We start from the raw sequence: 19,010 nt of genomic DNA, 5'->3' as shown, positions 1-19,010 counted from the left end.
TATCTGTCTTTTATTGCTTGGATATTGTATGGATATTACAATTCTGTGTGGAAAATTAGGGAACAAAAATGTTAAAAATCTGTGGTCCACTTTAAACTGGTCCGTATTTGGCCCCTGTTTGTCCTACTATGATGGACTGATGACCAACACAATATGGTTGATGAGTCCATCTTAGATGTATTTACCATATGTAAATATTATAGTATATATAGTAATGTATGTGGGGCAACAGAAACACAGAGAGCGATGCATGTATAGAAACAATATCTTTAATGTGCTACATCATGTCAATAGAAAAGTATCATCAAAATATTCTTTCACATATAATCTCTCGACATCTCTTCACCTGTTTGCAAAAATAAAACCTACGCAGAATGTACAAAGTGTAAAAACAACTAACACATATAAAGCAAACACAAATAATGACTCAGAAGTTGGAGAGGATGATGGTATCAGGCTTTGTTCTTTTCTCTATTTTGTCGACGAGGTATCAATGTCTGAATTTGGTTGAAGCTCCTTTTCAATAAAGCCTTTAAAGACAGAAAAACAACTGAATCCAGTATTAATGCAGTAGATGGGAACGAGCTGTTGGGCCCAATGATGTCAAATAGTTTTCGTTACATTTGGCAAATTGTACCTTATCCCGTACAATTATAAGACATCACTAAATTCCCTTTCTGTTGATAAATAAATAAAATATTTAAAGGTGGTTTTTCAAATACAGAGTATACGCAGTAGTGCAAGAACTTTCATTCACAGTTCATACCACAACATTTCTCCTGAGTCCAGTTGTGAAAGAGATCAATTCTCTTCAGATAAGTCTAGACATTAACAGAATCTACGACGAGAACATACTGAGATACACCTAAATAAATAAAGATGACTCATAAAAAATAGAAATAAAAATCAAGAATAATAAGTTAAAGCACAAAGTTCAAACCGTTGTCTACCTGAGTGAAAACAGTTTCAAATATTTCACAGTTAAAATCTCCCCGCTGTTATTCTTTAAACCAGTTTTTGGGATGAAGTACAATCACTGAACCTCGCCCCCCAGTCTTTGGAATGTCCTTTTTTTATTTGGTGATGAGCTCACTGGATTACAAAAGTTTCTGTTTCCCTGTCAGGCTCTCGGAGAGCAGAGAGGGAACTTTATTTGACAGTCTTTCTTTAGTTTTACTGTCCCTCTGCTTTCACAGTTGATCCTGTGTGCAGATGAACGACGCTGGCTCTTTTCTGGAAGGTGAGGGACGGGCTGTGGTGAGTGGCAGGTGTAGGCGAATGGGTTCCTGGCGAATTGATAGCTGCGATGAGAGCCTTCAGAAGCATGGTGGCCTCTTTCTGGTCTTCCTTTCCCTCGCCCTCCAGGGTACGCGTCAGCCAATGCTCCACGGCTTCCCCCACCAGAGGTGGCGACGCCAATTCCGTGAGCGTGTCAGCTTCCTGGCTGGCGTCAAACTGCTCCACCATCTCTTTCATGCGGGGGTTGACGGGGGCGTTGGACGTAGCCGCGCAGCAGCAGCGCTGGTGGATGTAGAGCGAGAAGCGGTGGAAGAAGGCCTGGGAGCACAGCTGGCAGTGGTAGGGGCGGTCGCGGCTGCTGTGGAGGCGGCGGTGCAGTTTGAGGTGGATGTACTGGGTGAATTTTGTGTTGCACAGTTTGCACTGGTAGGGCTTTTCCCCAGAGTGCAATCGTAGATGTGTTTTCAAGTTGCTGGTGCTGCTGAAGCGTTTATGACACACCTGGAAAACAAGAAAATGAGGGGTTGGACTCGTTTTTATGACAAATGCTCACAGGAGTGAGTGTGTCATGATAGATTGTCGCTTTAGGCCTTTGTAGTACATTAAACAAGAGGGATTACTGGGTCTTTGTCCCATTTCAACCACTCATACCCACAGAACCACATTTACAAACAAACGCATAATACTGTCCTTAGCTGACAAGGTGTGCATTGGCTCAGTGTGACTTTAACATCACGTTACTTTTCGTTTCATTTAAAAAAACAAACGAAAACATCACATTACACATGCCACATACTATCCACCAACATTGTGTTTTCTTTTCTTTTCTTTGACATCACGGTAAGACCGGTAAAGCTTATGCAAAGGTCGTGAAAGGACAGGAATAGTGCACAGAGGTTATTTTTGACATACCTGACATTCATGCGGTTTCTCCCCTGTATGTACCAGGTGATGTTTCTGGAGGTGTGCCAGCTGAGTAAAACTTTTCTTGCATAGGTTACACTGGAAAGGCCTCTCGCCGCTGTGCACGCGAAGGTGAACCTGGAAATTTAAGAAAAGGAGGGTCAATCGGTGTTGACTTGATGCGCAACAAATGAAATACCGAAACTTTAAAAAAGAACTTAAAATGAGTGAGTCTTTACCTTCAAGTTTGAGAGCTGTCCGAACGTCTTTAAGCAGATGTTACATTCGTACTTGATCTTTCCGTTCTGCTTCTTCAGGGGGTAAGGCAGGGACTTGTGACCGGGGCCGTTGCGAGGTGCTGAGTTGCTTTTGGCAGTGGCGAGGCTGAGGTTCATTGCCTCCTCACAGACAGAGGGAGACTGCTCTGGAGACAGGTGATGACTGATGGACTTGGTGGTTGGGGACAGCTCTGGGGTGGCAGGGGCGCCTCTCGGAGGTGAGATATTTGGCGTGAGTTCTTTCAGACCCCCCTGTGAGGGCGGGGTGTAAGGGAGGGACACTGGGACTAGATTAGGAGGGCCGATCGGGGGGTACGGCAGGCCGTCTGTGCCAAGGTAGCTGCTGTATCTGATAGATCCTCTTGAGGGTAGCATCCCAGGAAAGGGGGGAGAGTACGAAGGGAGGAGCAGACGGGGATAGTGTGGGCCATAATGAGGAAGAAACTGGAAAGAGGGCTGGAGGGAGCGGGACTCGGGGTAAAGGGGGTACGAAGAGACAAGTCGCTCCCTGTGCTCGTACAGACCGTGGAGGTGCAGAGGGAGGTTTCTGTTAGTAACTGCTAGTGCTGGATGGTCTTCGGGGCAGAAAGATGGGTTTAAATTCAAGTTGGACTCGGGTTGGGGAGAAGGAATGATGCTCCTGCCCTCAGCATCCTCATGCTCCTTCTCCATTTTTTTGCTAAAGTCCATGATCTGATCATTGGGCGTGTCCGGAGGGGTGTCCCTTTCCAATAACTCCACATCAATCTTCTCTTCAGTGTCTTCGTCTCTTTCTTCTTTCACTTCGTCCTTTTGTCTGTTCTTTTGCCACGTCTGTTGTGGGAAATGCTGATTCATGTACTCTGACTCTTGGCTTTCCTCATTACTCATTGTTTCTGTGAAAATAAACCAAGAAATGCATTATAATCATCATTTACAGAAAAGACACGACAAGTCATCAGAATCATGTCAAAAACTAAGCCAATTTAACTCTTATATTCTGTTTGGTCAGCACTTAAGCAACTAACTATGATAGATAACAGTATTTTCAGTTTTAACATGACACATTTCCAGTTGTCAGTCACCGTAGTGTGAGAAAAGCTTGATGGTAAACTGTGTGATAGTCCACGTGTCATGTCATGTATGAATGGTTGTTCAGCAAAATGCTGAACATGAGTTTCACTTGTGACATGTTTTCTAGATAAAGCTGCGGCGCTGACCTCACCACAGAACATATGAAACATCGCTTCCTTTGGTTTTCTTTTCTCTCAGCTAAATGGGAACATTGCCTTATATGTTTCATCCCAGTTGCTTTATGCAAAAATATTCAATTTTACAGTTTTTTGTTTTTTTTTTTTTTTTAATTAAATGCCCTTAAAGATTTGATTCCTCCATAAATTTCATTACACTTTGAAATCACCTCTAGCCTTTACTGCTTTTCCAAAATTTTGGCATCTAATTCGGGAAAATCCACTCCTAATAATCCAATGCAGAAAAACAGGCCTTCCAGAACAAACAATGAACAAACCTCTAAGTCACAATAAAGGGAGGGGGCATGTTTCAAAGATCCTTTATAAAACTACGTGACTTCTCATTAGTCACAAAGATGAATCGTGCCACATCAGGTGTATCCAGTTAGAGTGAATCATATGTCCTACCCTCAGCACTCGGGGTTATCATGATGTGACTTCATGTTTTACAGAAATCAACTTTGACCTGACACTTTTCCTTTACGAACTAACAATATACGTCAGGATGTATTTACTACGTTTCCTGTTAAAGGACTCTGAACAGATCACTGAGCAGATCCTTTTATTAACCAGGTCGACTGTTATAAAATGTCATTTAACGAGTCATTGGGCCAACTTATTTCATTTTAACAAGATATTATTTTTGTCCTTAACTTCCTTCTGCTTTCTAGGTTAAACCAAAAGGTGTTTTAAAAAAAAATGAAATCTTACAACTTTCGTAGGTTGCCACAAGTTGTGATGTGCAATTTAATTCAATTTAATTTGAATCAATTACAGTACACGACCAGCAGGGTTGGGATAAATTATAATTGTAATTGATAATTAATTACAATTATGGCTTAATTTTAATTGTAATTTAAAAAAATCTGTTGCTGTCGTAATCGTAATCAAATTGTAATTAAGTTTAAATGATTGCCATGGAAATTCTATAAAAATTGTCAATTATAATTTAACGCAAAACTGGGGGACCATTTTACAGTTCTATGTACAGTTCTACATATATGTAGCTAGCAGTTATTAAAACATGTTTCATATCAAGCTTTCCCACATTTTTCCATTTGCACAAAATTGAAATCGAGGACTATACTGACAGAAAAAAGTATCAGACGCCCACATCAAATATATTAAAACCTATATTTTCATTGATTAGGAAGCCTAAAAAGGTAACCAACAGAAAGACAAGAAATTATATGATAGATATTTGTTTTTACTGTATTTTACAGCTGTTTTAGGAACCGTTATCATAAGAGATGCTAACAGAAAGCTAACACAAGGGGAAGGTTAACTTTTATTTGTTATTACTTGACAACCTATGTGTAATTGACTTTGAGGACAAAAAAATATTGTCATTTAATTGTAATTGGAAAAAATTCTGGTCGTACTTGAATTGTAATTTAACATGGGTAATTAAGAACGTAATTGTAACTGAAAAATGTAATTGACCCTGACGACCAGTATGTCAAATAAACAGTATTACATCAGTGACAAGTGATACTGGAAAATTGAACCCTCCCCCTAGCTTACATGCTGAATAAGATCCTGCTATCGTTACCTGAAGTATTGAACAGATTTGTTTGAATTTGCGTGCACAACAAGTCAATAATTCCGAAGCTTGGTGGTTCCTGCTCTACTCACTCTTCTTGATGTCGTCCTGCTGGCTGCAAAGCCTCTGGGCAAACTCCTGGCTGTACCACACCAGCAGCTCCTGTTTGGGCTCCACGGGTTGGATGGTGTAGAAGTAAATGTCCCGGCCGTTCTGGCACGCCACCAGGTTTTGTTCAGCCAGGGAATGGGCCGGGTTGACATATCGCATCCAGTTGCTCTTTTGGACGTCATAGCCATCGATGAAGTTTTGAAGGTGTCCACCACTGTATATCTGCAAGAGAAGAGAAAGACGGGGTGGTGTTACAATGACAATGTGTGTAGTATTGATTACTTTTTTTTTTTTTTTTTACCAAAATAATAAAAATATTTTAAATGGTTTTCTAATTTAGGTAATAATTATGTATACCAAAATTATAGGAAAATATTTCATATAACAAACATTATAATATTCACCTCTGCCATGTACAAACAAGACTTCTTCTGTTGCTATGTTATACTTCTTTAGCCTGCTCTGTGCATTCTGCCTGTTTCACTCCTCTGTGTGTGTTTTTGAGGTTAAAGGATGGAGGCGTGGCCCACTAATCACTGCCCCTTTAACTCTCTCTCTCTGTTTCCTTCTCCATATCACACCTCCTGGGGTCAAATCTTGCCACATGTGTCAGAAAGCATGTTAGTGCTCAGGTAAAAGGGATTTTAAGGATTATACAGTAGGTTTGTGTTCTTTTGTAAAAAGGAAGCAGATTTTGCGTTAAGCCAAACAACGTTAAGAGTGACAGGGAAATGCAATATGTGCTGGCAGCCAGCCAAAAGCACACACTCGCACAGGCACGTCTGCCTTCATCACCTGTCACGCGCTGCATGACACAACAACTCCTGCGATGTGTCACTTTTCACTTTCACTATTATACCACAGCAACACCCCTGACTGGTTTACAGGAAAGGAAGCCCACAGGAAAATATGTGGAAATGAAAACTCCTGATGGGATTTGGAATCAGCAACAATAAAAAGGAAAAATCCTGAATGACACAAACTGCCTTGGGATGACTAAAATACGAGAAACAATGTTTAGAAGGGGCGGCTAATATTTAAGACACTTCCTCTTCATTGTGCTGGTGTGTGTGTGACATGCTGCACAAAGACTAGAGTGCTGGTAAAGATGTGTTCTTGCATGCTAACAGTGTGACCAACTTCCTCAAAAAGCTTTTCCTAAAAAACCCCAAAGCGTTTTCTGTTTCTTTGTTTACATGTACACAGGATTTGTATAAAATAAGTGAAGAAACCAACTTGTTAAGAGTTGATTGAATTCCAATGAGGTCATATTCTCAGTTAGAACTTATGTCTCTTTCACAATGATATCATTTTTACTCACATTTCTTTTGTTCCTTGCTTACACCATTAGCGTTTTTGGTAAAAGGCAGACAGTTGTATAGCATACCACAATGAGGGGACCAAAACTGAGTCCTTGGCAAAAACGTCTCCTTTCACTATACATGGAAGTTTTACTGTAAACTAAAGCTAGCCTTAAGCATTCTAATAGAGACTGCAACACCTTGCATAGAAAGATATATGTTTCTAAAATAATTGTTAAGAAGAATGTTTTCGTAGACTTGCTCATTGCTAACAGCTAATCACCACAAGTCTGACTGCAAATAAGTACAATGCACTGTTATATGTATGTTTGTTGCCGTACCCTCCAGAAGTATTTTCTGTTGGCCTGTTTGGGAACGTTGTCTTTGGTGTAGATGTCTCCTTGTAGTGGGCCGAAGCGAGTTCCCTGAGGTATGTATTCTTTGCTGAACACGCCCGTCACCTGAAAAAAATTTAAAATGTATTTCAAGATTTCAAGAAAAACTCCGGTGTTATTCAGAATCTCAGCACAAAACCATTTTTGCTTTCCCCAGGTGATAGAAACCTTTAGTGGTAGTTAGAAAGAAAGTAGAAAAACACACCAATGTTTATCTGTTCTTACCCCGAGATGTTTCTGTTGTGGCTTCGTCATGATAACCCAGACGGATTGTGAAGCCATTTATAACACTTGGAAGGTGCCCCACATTAGACACTAATGAGTTAAACGAATGAAGAGAATTACACTCTCTCTGACCTACTCCACTGATCTCTGACCTCCTATCCTCGTGAACAGCGGCGACACGAGAGCAAAGACACGAGCGCAGATGCAAGACAAGAAAGGAGGAAAGCCACTGAAGAAACCTCACTGATTTTGTCATCCTGCAGTGGATTGATAATTCTTTAGAAAGGTTACTATGAGAACCAAGGTTTTGGTTACAAAGTGAGTCCTGCATTAATGAAGGGAACAATACAATAAAAAGTTTACAAAAAGAAAGTCGTTAAATTGACAGATTAACTATTAGAACAAAGCTCTATTTAAAGAAAATACTTGCTATAACTGTGCAACTTATGATTAACGCTTAATAAAAAGTGGGCATCAAGATGCACCACACACAACCATCAGCATGCTAATGAGCATTGTCTTCACCCCTAAATACCCAACTAGCTCTCAACCCCCTTTTTTATATATAGATAAAACTCGAAGAAGACAACAAGACAACCCCAAAAGACTTGACAGTGTCATCATATTCAAATAATACATGATCATACGATTAGAGAAACAACAGGTCACTGGGGGGGAGCAGTGGTATATGCTCACATGTCCGCAAGTAGCTGTGCTGATGAGATAAACCACTATGACAGGGATATTGTGCTTCGTTGATGTTGCGTGACTAACGAATTGCTGTGGCTGCAGGACCACCGCTAAAGCTCAACTGCCCAGTTTAGCCAGGTTTTCAGGAAAGGGGAGGGGGCTAAGGGGGAGGGCCATTCTTAGCTAGACCCACGCCATTATTCTTGTAAAAGCCCTCCTTTTCTTCAGCTTCCTCCCAACCCCTTGTTTTGTCTCCACTGGCTTAAAATAGCTTGAACGCCTGCCAGAGTGAAGCCTGATGCCTGGCCGGGTGCCTGGCATGCTGCCTGTCCTCAACGAAAGTTAATCATCTGGCTTTAACCTAAATCACGCACCTCCCCACACGCACCCACCACTCCCCAGCTAGAGTATCCCCATCTTTCCCCTCAAAAGCATCTCTCCCTCCTTAGCAGCACGCCTTCCAAACACCCCATCTGCCACGTGCCCCATTCGCACTACTTTGGGTTTGGGGGGCACGCTTTCCTCAAAATTGTGAAGATATAGCCATAATAAGGTCTAGATGAACCTACGACAGGGACCAAATGCACCCTAATGGACACGTGTTGTGAGGCTCATTTAATTGTTGGAGACAGTTGTGAGTATTTTTGCAGTAGTCTTTGGTTACATTCAATCTGATGAATAAGTTGTTGGTATATAATGTATCTCCTTATATAGTCTATAAACTTATAGCTGTAAAGAACTACAAATGGCACCACAGGCAGAATGCTACATCAAGTTTGGCAGCCTCATGTAAGAGTGAGAGATGAGGTGGCCAATCAACAGGTAGATGGCTTGAAATGTGAAATTAAAATAATTTTCTTGCATGTGCTGCAGAGGGACTGAAAAAAACCTTCAAGCATGAGAATGAGAGAAGAAACACGAGAAAAGAAAAGGGAAAGAGACAGTAAAATCAACCACAAGCCCTAAAACACTGAAGAGTCAAATTGTGGCATTGATGTCTGCTACTTTACAGATAAAAAAAACTTCCTCTTAAATGCAACAGAAAAAAACTTCCTCTCAAACCCTTGCAATGTGGTAAAGTAGAAACATGCCCAGGCAACTGACTGATTTTCCAACAGTTAGGAAGATCCAGTCAGCTGACTGTGTTGCGTATTTGCTCTGACTCACCTGGGTGAGAGTGGAGGTGTGATTGTATAAAGAAGGTAAACATGGCATTCTGTGCACTTTGACCCACTCTGTGTGGTGACAAAGATTAAAAGCATTGTCCTATTTTTACATGATGACGGCATAAATGGCTGAGGCAATTTTTCAAAATAGTATGCAAACCGGGAGGTCGCAAGATGTAAGCAAGGCCCTTGACTTCAAGCTGCTGGTGGCCATTTGCACACACCCACACTAAACACGTGTGTAAGACTCATTAGTCATCAGATCTTTTGTTCCAAGTAATACAGAGGGCATGACAGTACATTATATGTAATGATTAAGTTACAACGAGTTTGTTGAATTTTCAGCATTCCGTTCTGTTGGGTTAGGGTTACCCTTCAAATGGTTTAGTATTTAATGTGATGTTCAAAAAGTTGGGTGGGGTAAACTCATCTGTAATTCTATGGGCAACCAACCTGAATAAATGAGCATCTCACCTCATTGTCTCCGCTATATTCAAATGTGAGGTTGCGTGGGATGGAAGTCATTGCTTTTGGCAAGCTGAAGCTGGGGTCGGAGACTTGGTCTGGCACGATGTAGGTGCAGTTGAGGGCGAAATCCACCTCTCTCCATCGGTTCATATCTCCAGTTGTATTTTCCAGCTTCATTTTTGATTGTTTCACAGGACTAGCTGTTAGGGCTGTCGGTTTGGTTTGTTCCTTTTTGGTTTCTGATACTTTGGTATTACAATACTTTGGTTGGGTTGGGGTTGGTCCCTTGTCTTAGGTATGGTGGTTAAAGCTCAAGTTCTGGAAGAAAGAGTTAAATAAGGGATATGAGTTGATTTGAACATTTTTCAGGTAACAATCTAAAAAAAGCAAAGAAAAACAAAAGTAAAATAGTATAGAAGTGAATCAGTCTCTCTCTATATTGTTGTGCTAGTGACATTTACCCAAACAAGTATTTGGTAATTTGACAGAAATCTGCAATCAGTCAATAGCTCAGATTTTCTTTTCTCCAAATTTTACTAGGTATTCCAATTTTTTATTTTTAACTATAATGGGTTCAAGCAAAGATTTATAAAACAACCAAATCAAACGTAAACTCAACTTACTTTTAGACATTCATTTAGCTGGTGGATCCTCATTTCTTTGGTTATGTCATCCTCTGTTTGTCGTTCTATCAGCCTTCTTCTCTTTTGATGCCCTCGGTTTTCAAAAATTCCTTCCAATTAGATCCTTCAGGTATCCGCTCTTGTTGTGGCCACTCTGTCATTCACACCAGAAACTTGTGAACCAAGATTGCGCCAAGCCCTTTAAGCTTACCGTCCTGACCAATCGCAAGCCGCTGCGGTCATGTGACCAGAGCCATCTGACACACAACTGTTGGGATTTGGACAACAACATCAGTGACGTTGTACACTTGGAAAGCAAGTGGCTGTTGTGATGAGTGCGTACAGATACACACGCACACACACACGCGTCCACACCGCACACAAAGAAGACGTCTTAATGAATGAATAAAGGAGGACCAGATGGCTGGCCTGGTGCCACAGAACAACACACACATGTAGACTTTTGCTTGGTTTGGCACTTAATGAGCAATCTGCTGCCACTGTATCTCCTTGACCTACATCTGACCGGAGAACATCTGAATCAGACCCCTGGACTCCTGCGGCACACATAATCAAACTCACCAACCAATCTAGACGTGTGATTTTAAACTTTTCGTGGCATCTATTTCTCACAGATTATCAGTTCTTCTCGGCCAGTATGAAAGTAAACAAGTAATCATGCCTCTGTCTACTCACGCAAACACAATCCATGTAAGGTGTCTTTCGCTCATGCACGAATACAGATGTAGGGCAGGTCATGTAGCTAAAACAGGAAGGCGACTAAGTCACCTGTCAGGAGTGTGTTACCTTTACTTTCAGACAGGCACGATTTAGTCCGTCTGACATAAGGGTTTTGGTGGTATCACCCAGTGCTCTGCGTTTACATAACTAGGGCAAGCGAGAGCAGTTCAATCAACATATGGAGGGTGAAAAGATTTATTTTTTCTATTTAGGTGTGACACGTTTTCCTAAGTGGAATGCTTTTAATCTATCACGTATTTCATAAAAGCAGAGTCAGGTGGGCAATCATCTGTAAAATGTTATATTGATATTTAAAATTGAGCTTAAAATGTGACAAGTTATGCAATATCACAGTTATTAAATATTTCATGTATTTATTTATTATTATTATTATTATTATTTATTTATTTATTTTTAATATTTTTAACCTTGTCTGCACATGCTGTCAAAGGTCAACACTACAAGAAGTACAATCTTTTTGAGACACCAATGCATGTTTTGTTATTGCAATTCAACATGAATGTATTTTATTGCAATTAAATATTTAATTTAAAAATATTTGAGATGGGAGTTATTTAAATTGGGGCATTAATAAGTGTTTAAAAAGCTTTTGATTTGCTTTCGGCTATGGTCATGGCTTTATTTACTGTTGTGTCTTATCTTCACCTCTCTTTTTCTCCCCCTTTCTTTCTTACCATGGCTGATGAAATAGCAAATTGGCTGCCATATGGCAACACTGCTTTTCCGAGAGTGGAGCTTTACTGTTCAGTATGGCGTGGGGGGTAGGGGGTTACCGGTGGTGGTGGAAGGTTTTCGGGATTGATCAAGTGGAGGGGAAAGAAGAAGAAGAGGGAGGGCAGATGAGGATTTAGGTTCTTTCACTGTCCTGCGCCTGTCTAGGCTAATTTCTCTAATTTGCAGACAGTCTGGGCTCTGGATCAGCGCTCAAAAGCTCAAGACCTGGCACTCCAGGATAGCAGGGGAGCCGACTCATGCGGGCATCTGGGCCACGAAAGGTTTCAGATGTACTTTTTCCACGAAGGGAATCCTGTGTGTTAATACAGAGGGAAGTGGGCCTTTAGTCAAAAGGAGGAAGGGAGGGCAGCAGACGGAAAGAGGAGGATAAGATGGGAAAAGACCCGAGGTCAGCTTTTTTTAACCTGTCTGACACACGGTGCATCAGATATAACTATGTGACCTAACATGTTGACAACCCTAAGTGGTGCATGGCTGTTTTGTAACAGTTTAGTCAAAGTGAGCAGAACACCTGTTGATGCCTGGTCATTTATCTCCCATTCTTCTAGAGATGGTGACAGTTTAAAGAACTGTTAGCTAGCAACAACTGAAGCCTGAATGATGATGGTTTACCTTTTATGCAGTGTCTGTACACATTTCACAGTCCATTATTTGGCTACTTTTTAGAAAGATATCTTCAAATCTTTTCCAGGATCTTGTGGGGCTTTACATACACGTTTTTCACAACACTGGTTAATGTAATAAATTAATTATTTTCTTACTTTATCTACTGATCTGCTTATTCCTGTTCAGGTCGCAGGGTTTGCTGACATTCATCTCTGGCTCTCAAAGCGCGCTAATTAAGTGGGGGGTACACAGTCCATAGCAACTCAAACAGACAACCACTCACATTCACTCTTAAGGCCAATTAAAAACTTCAATTAATTTAACATAGATGTTTTTGGATGGTTGGAGGAAATTGGAGAACTCTAAGAAAACCCACGCAAGAACGGGGGAGAAGATGCAAACTTCGCCAAATATTCCCCTTGCCAGATATGCAGTTTTCTAGATAAGTGATACGATGGCACCCCCCTTTTATTCCCGAAAAATCGCGATAAAATGGCCAGTCCAGATCCGATCTGGAAGAAAGAAACTCTGTTAGGTGAACGAGGAACCAAGCCAACATAAATCAGTGAAATTTCTTAAATATCTGTCAATGAGGAATTGAAATAAGAATTTTTGAAATTTTGCCATTGATGAGAGAGGGATTTTTTTTTTTTTTCAAACTGATCCAGAATTAGTGTATTGATCTGGATCCTCTCAAATGTAATGTCATCTTCTATGACACAAGGTCGTCTTTGATTAAAAATGTTGTCAAAATCACTTAAGTACTTTTGATGTTCGCCTCTAACAGACAAACAAATAAATAAACAGCAGTGAAAACATTACCTCCATTGCGGAGATAAGACATTATCTTTAGGTATTTAGTTTATCAGTAATGTAATGTCTCATTAATAACTCATCAGTAGTTACAGCAACAGTCTGATGTAAGTCAAAGTAGAAATCTGTCAATAAATGTGTGTTTGTGACACTATAATGTAGTAGACGACCAATCATTGCACTGCTACAAACATTTGTGTGCAATTTAAAAAAAACAAAAATATTCTTAGAAATTATTTGCTGAATAGTTGTGACTTCTTTTTTTTTAATTACTTCCTTTTTCCTGTCAACTGGTGCGATGAATGTACTGTTGTTAACTTCCAGGAAACTTCCAAATGCATAAGGTGTGCGAAAGAAGCAGCAGTAATTTCTTTTTTGGTCAAGCTATGAAGAAGCCAGGGTTAGCTCACACTTTATTACTGTCACTGAACATGGAAATGGTTATCTCGCAACATTCTTTATGATTGGAAAGTCACATGAGGAAATGGTCTGCTTTGAAAACATAAACGCACAGATATCTCCATATCTGTGTTTGCATTACTACTGTTTCTTTGTGTTTAAGTTTTCCCAGAACAATTAATCATTTTGGAAGTTTTTTACTTCAGGCAAAATGAAAATTAGAATTTTGCAATGTAGGGATATTCTAAGCTTTAACAGTAACATCTTACATTTTATTTAGAAGGAACTTGTGACTTACTGCACAGTCATGCTGTGCATTAGTGAGTCATCTGAGGCCTCAACCTGGACCATTTGGTTTTGCTTTCCACTTCTTGTTGAATGAAAACTACTCATATGATGTATTACTTACCGCACATACCTTGACTTTAAAGCAACACTTAACATGGGAACATTTTTCAAACCAAGGGCATGCTGTAGATATTACAATGTATATTTGGTTAATTGTCTTACTTTGACAAATTAGCATGCAAATTAGCTTCACAGACAGAAAACCATACAGAGAATGAGTTTCAACGTCAATTTCTATGCCACTATGTTGTAGTTTTTCAATGTCACATTCTGAATAAACAACTTTGGTGCAATAGAATATTGTTACATTGTGTTTTACTTTTATTTCAATAAAAATGTGTTTTCAAAATTGGCAACTTCAGATCTACACTGTTTTGAATCCGATCATCACTTACCGGTATCCTTGTGAAAAAGCACATCTGTGGAGCTCTTAGCGACTCTTCTTCCTTATCTTGTGTTATTGGAGTTTTTTGATGTTTTAGAGACATGAATCGGTATGTGGGGTAGACTGCGCGCGGACTCAAAGACACATACCGAGTCAGAGGCACCTCCATGAGTCCATTCTGTATTCTGTAAAGTATATTTGTGCCTTTAGAGTGTTGCTTCTCCACGTCGATCTTCCTTTTTGTCTTGCTTTGCCGTGTAGCCTTTGGGCTTTACACTGCAATGGGGTCTGCTGGAACGTCCATTACACTTTTACTATCGATGGTACGTGACCGTGCTCGACTTACAATGAGCAGCCAATAGTTACGCCCAAAAGAACGCATGGAGCATTCTGTTTTTTAGAAAGATCTCTGATTGGCTGATATCTAGCGTCATGCTCCTGGATTTTTAAAGCCTCAAAATAAGAATAGTAATCATAATACATTAATTTTATATAGCGCTTTTTTGGACACTCAAATCGCTTTACAGAATGAAGGCATTATTCTTTCACTCCACACTTAGTGGTGGTAAACTACTATTGTAGCCACAGCTGCCCTGGGGCAGACTGACGGAAGCGAGGCTGCCATAGTGCCCCATCGGCTCCTCCGACCACCACCAACACTCACTCACACACTACATTCATACTAGGAAATGTGGGTGAAGTGTCTTGCCCAAGCATACAATGACAGATACCACAGGGGTGACTGTCCCCCACTGTGGCATCTGGAATACTCAGTGTTCTCCCATCTACCTACTAACCAGGCCCAGACCTGCTTAGCTTCTGAGATCTAATGAGGCAATGACAGGCTGGTATGGCCACAAAATTAAATATAAAGCCAAGAGAAGGTCCAGAGGTCCACTGTCCACTCAGAACACTTTGAATTACAATGTGCTCAAAGGTGATTATGGTATGGTAAGAAAGAAGTCAATCTGCATTACTAAAAAAATAACCTTTATCCATAATGACAAAACATCTCAATTTCCATGTATCTGATGGTCCATATCCAGGTCAATTCAGATAAAACAGCAGAGGTAATAACAAAACTGAAACCACATGACATGTATTGTAAATAGTTTGTTAATGTTGCTAGGTTGGGCTCTGGCACTGGAGTTAAGCTCTTTTCTTTCTGTGAGATAGAAATGTGAAACTATCCATCAGCTGCTGAGCCGTGAGTCACAATCTGATTAAACATTGTAAATTTAAAAACACGCCTCACCTTAAAAGACAAAACCCAGACATAGATACTGTACTGACATGTTTACACATGTTTGGACTTCTTTCATTTTCAGATGTCCCCAATCCCTCCTTTTCCATTGGTTGATTATCTATCAGTATTTTCTGGCTCTATTGTTGTAAACAGTAAACAGCTGAGCCTCAAAACCTGCAGGAAAAAAAGAGGATTAATTGTGTGTTGATGCATTGTTTCTGCACTTGTTACCCCTTAATAACATCCACACCCACTTGGCCAGAGAGGCATGATCGATAGCAAAAGAAACTGCAGCGGGTGTGTGTGTGTGTGTGTTTAAGGGCGTTTGTTGTTTACTTAGCCAACAGCTTAGTTTTCATTCGAATCCCTTTAAACAGGGAGGATTATCCCCACTCGCTGACCCTTAAATATGTAAAATAACATGATTGCATTGCAGCACCCATAGAATGGTCAATTGTTTTCCAGGAATCATCTTTGTTGTTGAGTATTTTTACTCATGTGACATCGCTCCAAGTGTCTGTGTTACATAGCAGTGAGGGGGATTCCTGTGGTCTGAATTGGTTCCTGTGAAGTCTAGGTTTCACATTTATTGTCACTCATTTTACTTCAAACACTGTTGAGCAAGCAAATGAAGTCATATACAGACCAAAAAGAACGTTGAAGTGTGGTTAGTCAACACACTTCAATCTGTGTATTTCCAAACGTCTCCGTCTTGCCAAGTCGCTTCAGGAGCATCTACCAATGCTGAGGTAAAAACAACAGTAAAAAAATGTACTTTGGAGCTTATGGACACAGTCATGTTGGCACATATGGGGTTAAAAGCACACATGGGAATCTATAGGGCTACAGGGTCAACATACATAATCCAGGTAAGATTTGAAATACCATTGAATTTAATCTCAACATGTACGGTAATCTTTGCCAATATGTCAACGTATGTCCTGAACGTATTTGTCGCGGGGAAAATGAGAAAATAACAACACCAGACAATAACGAACAAAATCAAAGTATATTATGCCTCATGGATAATTGAATAAGAACAATTTACTCATCATCTCTACCCTAAACACTCCATTTGTTGACATTTTAGCGCATTGTATTGTGGGATGTAAAGATGCGGAGATGGATGCACCTCATTCTGACATGACGTGGAACACCGGGAACAAACTATTGGTAGAACAAAAATGGTGTCAAGAGAATCACTGTCTTTGTCTGGTGAAAAAGAAAAAAATCATAGTAAGAATTAAGTAAAAACACTTCTATGGATCCACTTAAATGACTCCACATCCCACAATGCAATGCAAGAAAATGTCAACAAACCAATGGGAACGCAGCTACAGTTTTAATTTAGTAGATAATCTATTAGATATCTTAGTCCTGATGCATAATGGAGAAAGTTCAAAGGGATTCCCCAAAATTTATGTATAAATAAATATACAATATTCATTATCCCTTAAATTGAAAATGGTTCAAAAAAAGAAATCTACCGTAAATCTCTCTATGTGGTATCAAGGGTGGGAGAAGGATTTATTCTCAACCGGCAGTAATTATTATAATTTATTCTTAAATAAATGCTTTTTGATTTAGATGCCTACCCAAAGACGGGAGTGAATGTAGTTTCATTTGTTAGGTTTTAATTTGGCTAAAAAGGCTGACCTCAATCTGAGAGTGTGCGGTGAATCATTCCTGGTGCTTTTAAAACCGTAAACACCATCAAGAACTGTAAGCGCTGCAATCGGCTAATTTGAAATGTGTAATACTTCCATAATCTCTCTTCGCTGCCTAATTATCACAGAGAGGTTTACCTCAAGCTGGTAATTTTGGACCACTAAGACCACTAATTATTACTCATATCTTCTAACCACCTACCACAGCAGATACACATCGCCTAAGGGCCCAGGAGCATCAGAGGATATGGGTGACTTAAGGCTGTTGTGTTGGGGGAAGGCGGATAAGAAAGGGGTGATGATGATACGAGTGAAGCGCAGTCTGCACGCTTCTAGTAGCTTGTGGTTAACAGGTGGGCGCGTGTACCAGGCAGGACCCCCCCCCACCCACATCGCAGCTCAAGACTTTACCCAAGATCTGTCTGGTAGACAGAGAAGGGGATTTCCCCACCAAATCCAGAGGATCAATAATAATGTCTGCTAATTAGGTTGGCTGGGAAAAAGCAGGTAGGAGGGGTGACTGGAAGAGAGTGAGGCAAGAAGAGACCAAAACAAAGGCCACGTCTGATCAGACAGTGATGATTCAGAAGTTTTGAGGGATCAGGAAAATCCCCAGACAATAGCGCTTGGCTTGGAAATAGGTGAAGTATGTTAGGTAACACCCAGTGTGAGTGTAGTTTTTCTAAAGATCACACATCGTCAAACACTCCCTCTTTCCGTCCGTCACTCTCCTCCAGAGCCTAGAAACAACCACAGCGATCAGTTTCCCCTTACCCCAATCCTCCCTCTTCCACCCTCCCACCATTTCCATTGCCCCTGGTCCTTTTGCTTCTTACCCCTCCCCCCGCCTTCTTCTTGACATCACCACTTTGACCCAAATCTCCTCATTTAATCTTCTTCTTCTTGTCTTTTGGAGAACAATCAACCCCCTAATTGTCTTAATCTCACAGGTCTTTTATTGTCCTCGGGGCGTCGTGCTTACAGCAGAACAAAAACATTAAACACAAATCAATACTTGGCATCAGGTTGGAGCAACCCACTGTGGTCTCCGATCGATCATCCCTAAATTTAGGTTGAGTGGCACACAAATTTAATTAATATAAAAAAGGAGGGAGGGGGTTTAGGGTACACAGAAGATGGAAAACTGTTGAAGCTACTTTGAGTGAAAACAGCCAATAAATAATCAGTTTGACTTCTTTTTTGTGGTAATATTTTCTAAAGTGAAGAGAAATATCATAAATATGGGATTTAAGGTAAAAACACATGGATTAAATGCAAGTGAGGGCAGTGGCATAAGTCAGTTCTCGTAAACACCTTCTTCAAATCTCCACCAAGCCTCTTTTTTTCCCCTCTTCTCTGAATAAAACCGATCTGTACATTGTCAATTTTTTAAATGAGCAGCTTATGGAGAAGCACTTTCAGCAATATTACAATACGGCTTTGGGATATTAGCATTAGAAGAGCGGTAAACCCAGGATCAAGCTCGAGATTAGGAGATGATTTCTGTATGATTTTGAAATGACAACCCCGAGACGATAATTAAAATATTCAGAACAATAACGGATTATCTCCGTCAGTGGCTACACTCTGACACCATCTGTTGAGGAACAGGGGCGTCGGGTGAATAATGTTGTTCTCTTGTGTGTGTGTTTACATATGGAGGGTCTTTGAGGGACTTGTTCATTTTTTATATTAAAGGTGTTACGATATATCGTGCGACAAGATAACGCAATACGAAAGATTTATCGTCAAGAGTACGGGTGTTATCGCAGTGGGGGGTCCAGTTAAAAAAGAATCTACAAGATCTACAACAAAACCAGATTGTTAAGGTTTGTTTGCGTATTTTTATTACATTTCTATTGAGCTGAAAACACAGAG

At 40.3% G+C, this 19,010-nt stretch overlaps 1 protein-coding gene across 3 annotated transcripts; it reads right to left on the bottom strand.

Annotated features, from left to right (window-relative positions):
* Positions 1 to 257: 257 nt before the first annotated feature.
* Positions 258 to 10,451, bottom strand: prdm1b (PR domain containing 1b, with ZNF domain). 3 transcript variants are annotated; one of them, XM_028462013.1, is made up of 7 exons: positions 10,172 to 10,451; positions 9,555 to 9,866; positions 6,946 to 7,065; positions 5,285 to 5,525; positions 2,382 to 3,295; positions 2,152 to 2,280; positions 258 to 1,740 (listed from the first exon to the last, which is right to left on the bottom strand). In XM_028462013.1, exons 2-7 carry the CDS (start codon positions 9,723 to 9,725, stop codon positions 1,174 to 1,176), a joined length of 2,142 nt encoding a protein of 713 aa, XP_028317814.1. In that variant the 5' UTR covers positions 9,726 to 9,866; positions 10,172 to 10,451; the 3' UTR covers positions 258 to 1,173. The 3 variants fall into 3 exon arrangements, with proteins under 3 accessions (XP_028317814.1, XP_028317815.1, XP_028317816.1); XM_028462014.1 differs by lacking the exon at positions 10,172 to 10,451 and having other exon boundaries at positions 9,555 to 9,917; XM_028462015.1 differs by lacking the exons at positions 6,946 to 7,065; positions 9,555 to 9,866; positions 10,172 to 10,451 and adding an exon at positions 5,708 to 5,806.
* Positions 10,452 to 19,010: the final 8,559 nt, after the last annotated feature.

Source organism: Gouania willdenowi, chromosome 11, assembly GCF_900634775.1.
Source record: "Gouania willdenowi chromosome 11, fGouWil2.1, whole genome shotgun sequence".
Taxonomy (NCBI): domain Eukaryota; kingdom Metazoa; phylum Chordata; class Actinopteri; order Blenniiformes; family Gobiesocidae; genus Gouania; species Gouania willdenowi.
Note: the sequence above shows the minus strand (reverse complement) of the source record. Positions and strands in the feature narration are given on the sequence as shown.

Coding starts and splice junctions, on each gene's coding strand:
- prdm1b (XM_028462013.1), bottom strand. CDS start 9,725: ATGAAGCTGGAAAATACAACTGGAGATATGAACCGATGGAGAGAGGTG. Junction 5,526..6,945: donor ACAGAAAATACTTCTGGAGG/GTACGGCAACAA, acceptor CTTCTCTTGCAG/ATATACAGTGGTGGACACCT. Junction 2,281..2,381: donor GACAGCTCTCAAACTTGAAG/GTAAAGACTCAC, acceptor TTAAATTTCCAG/GTTCACCTTCGCGTGCACAG.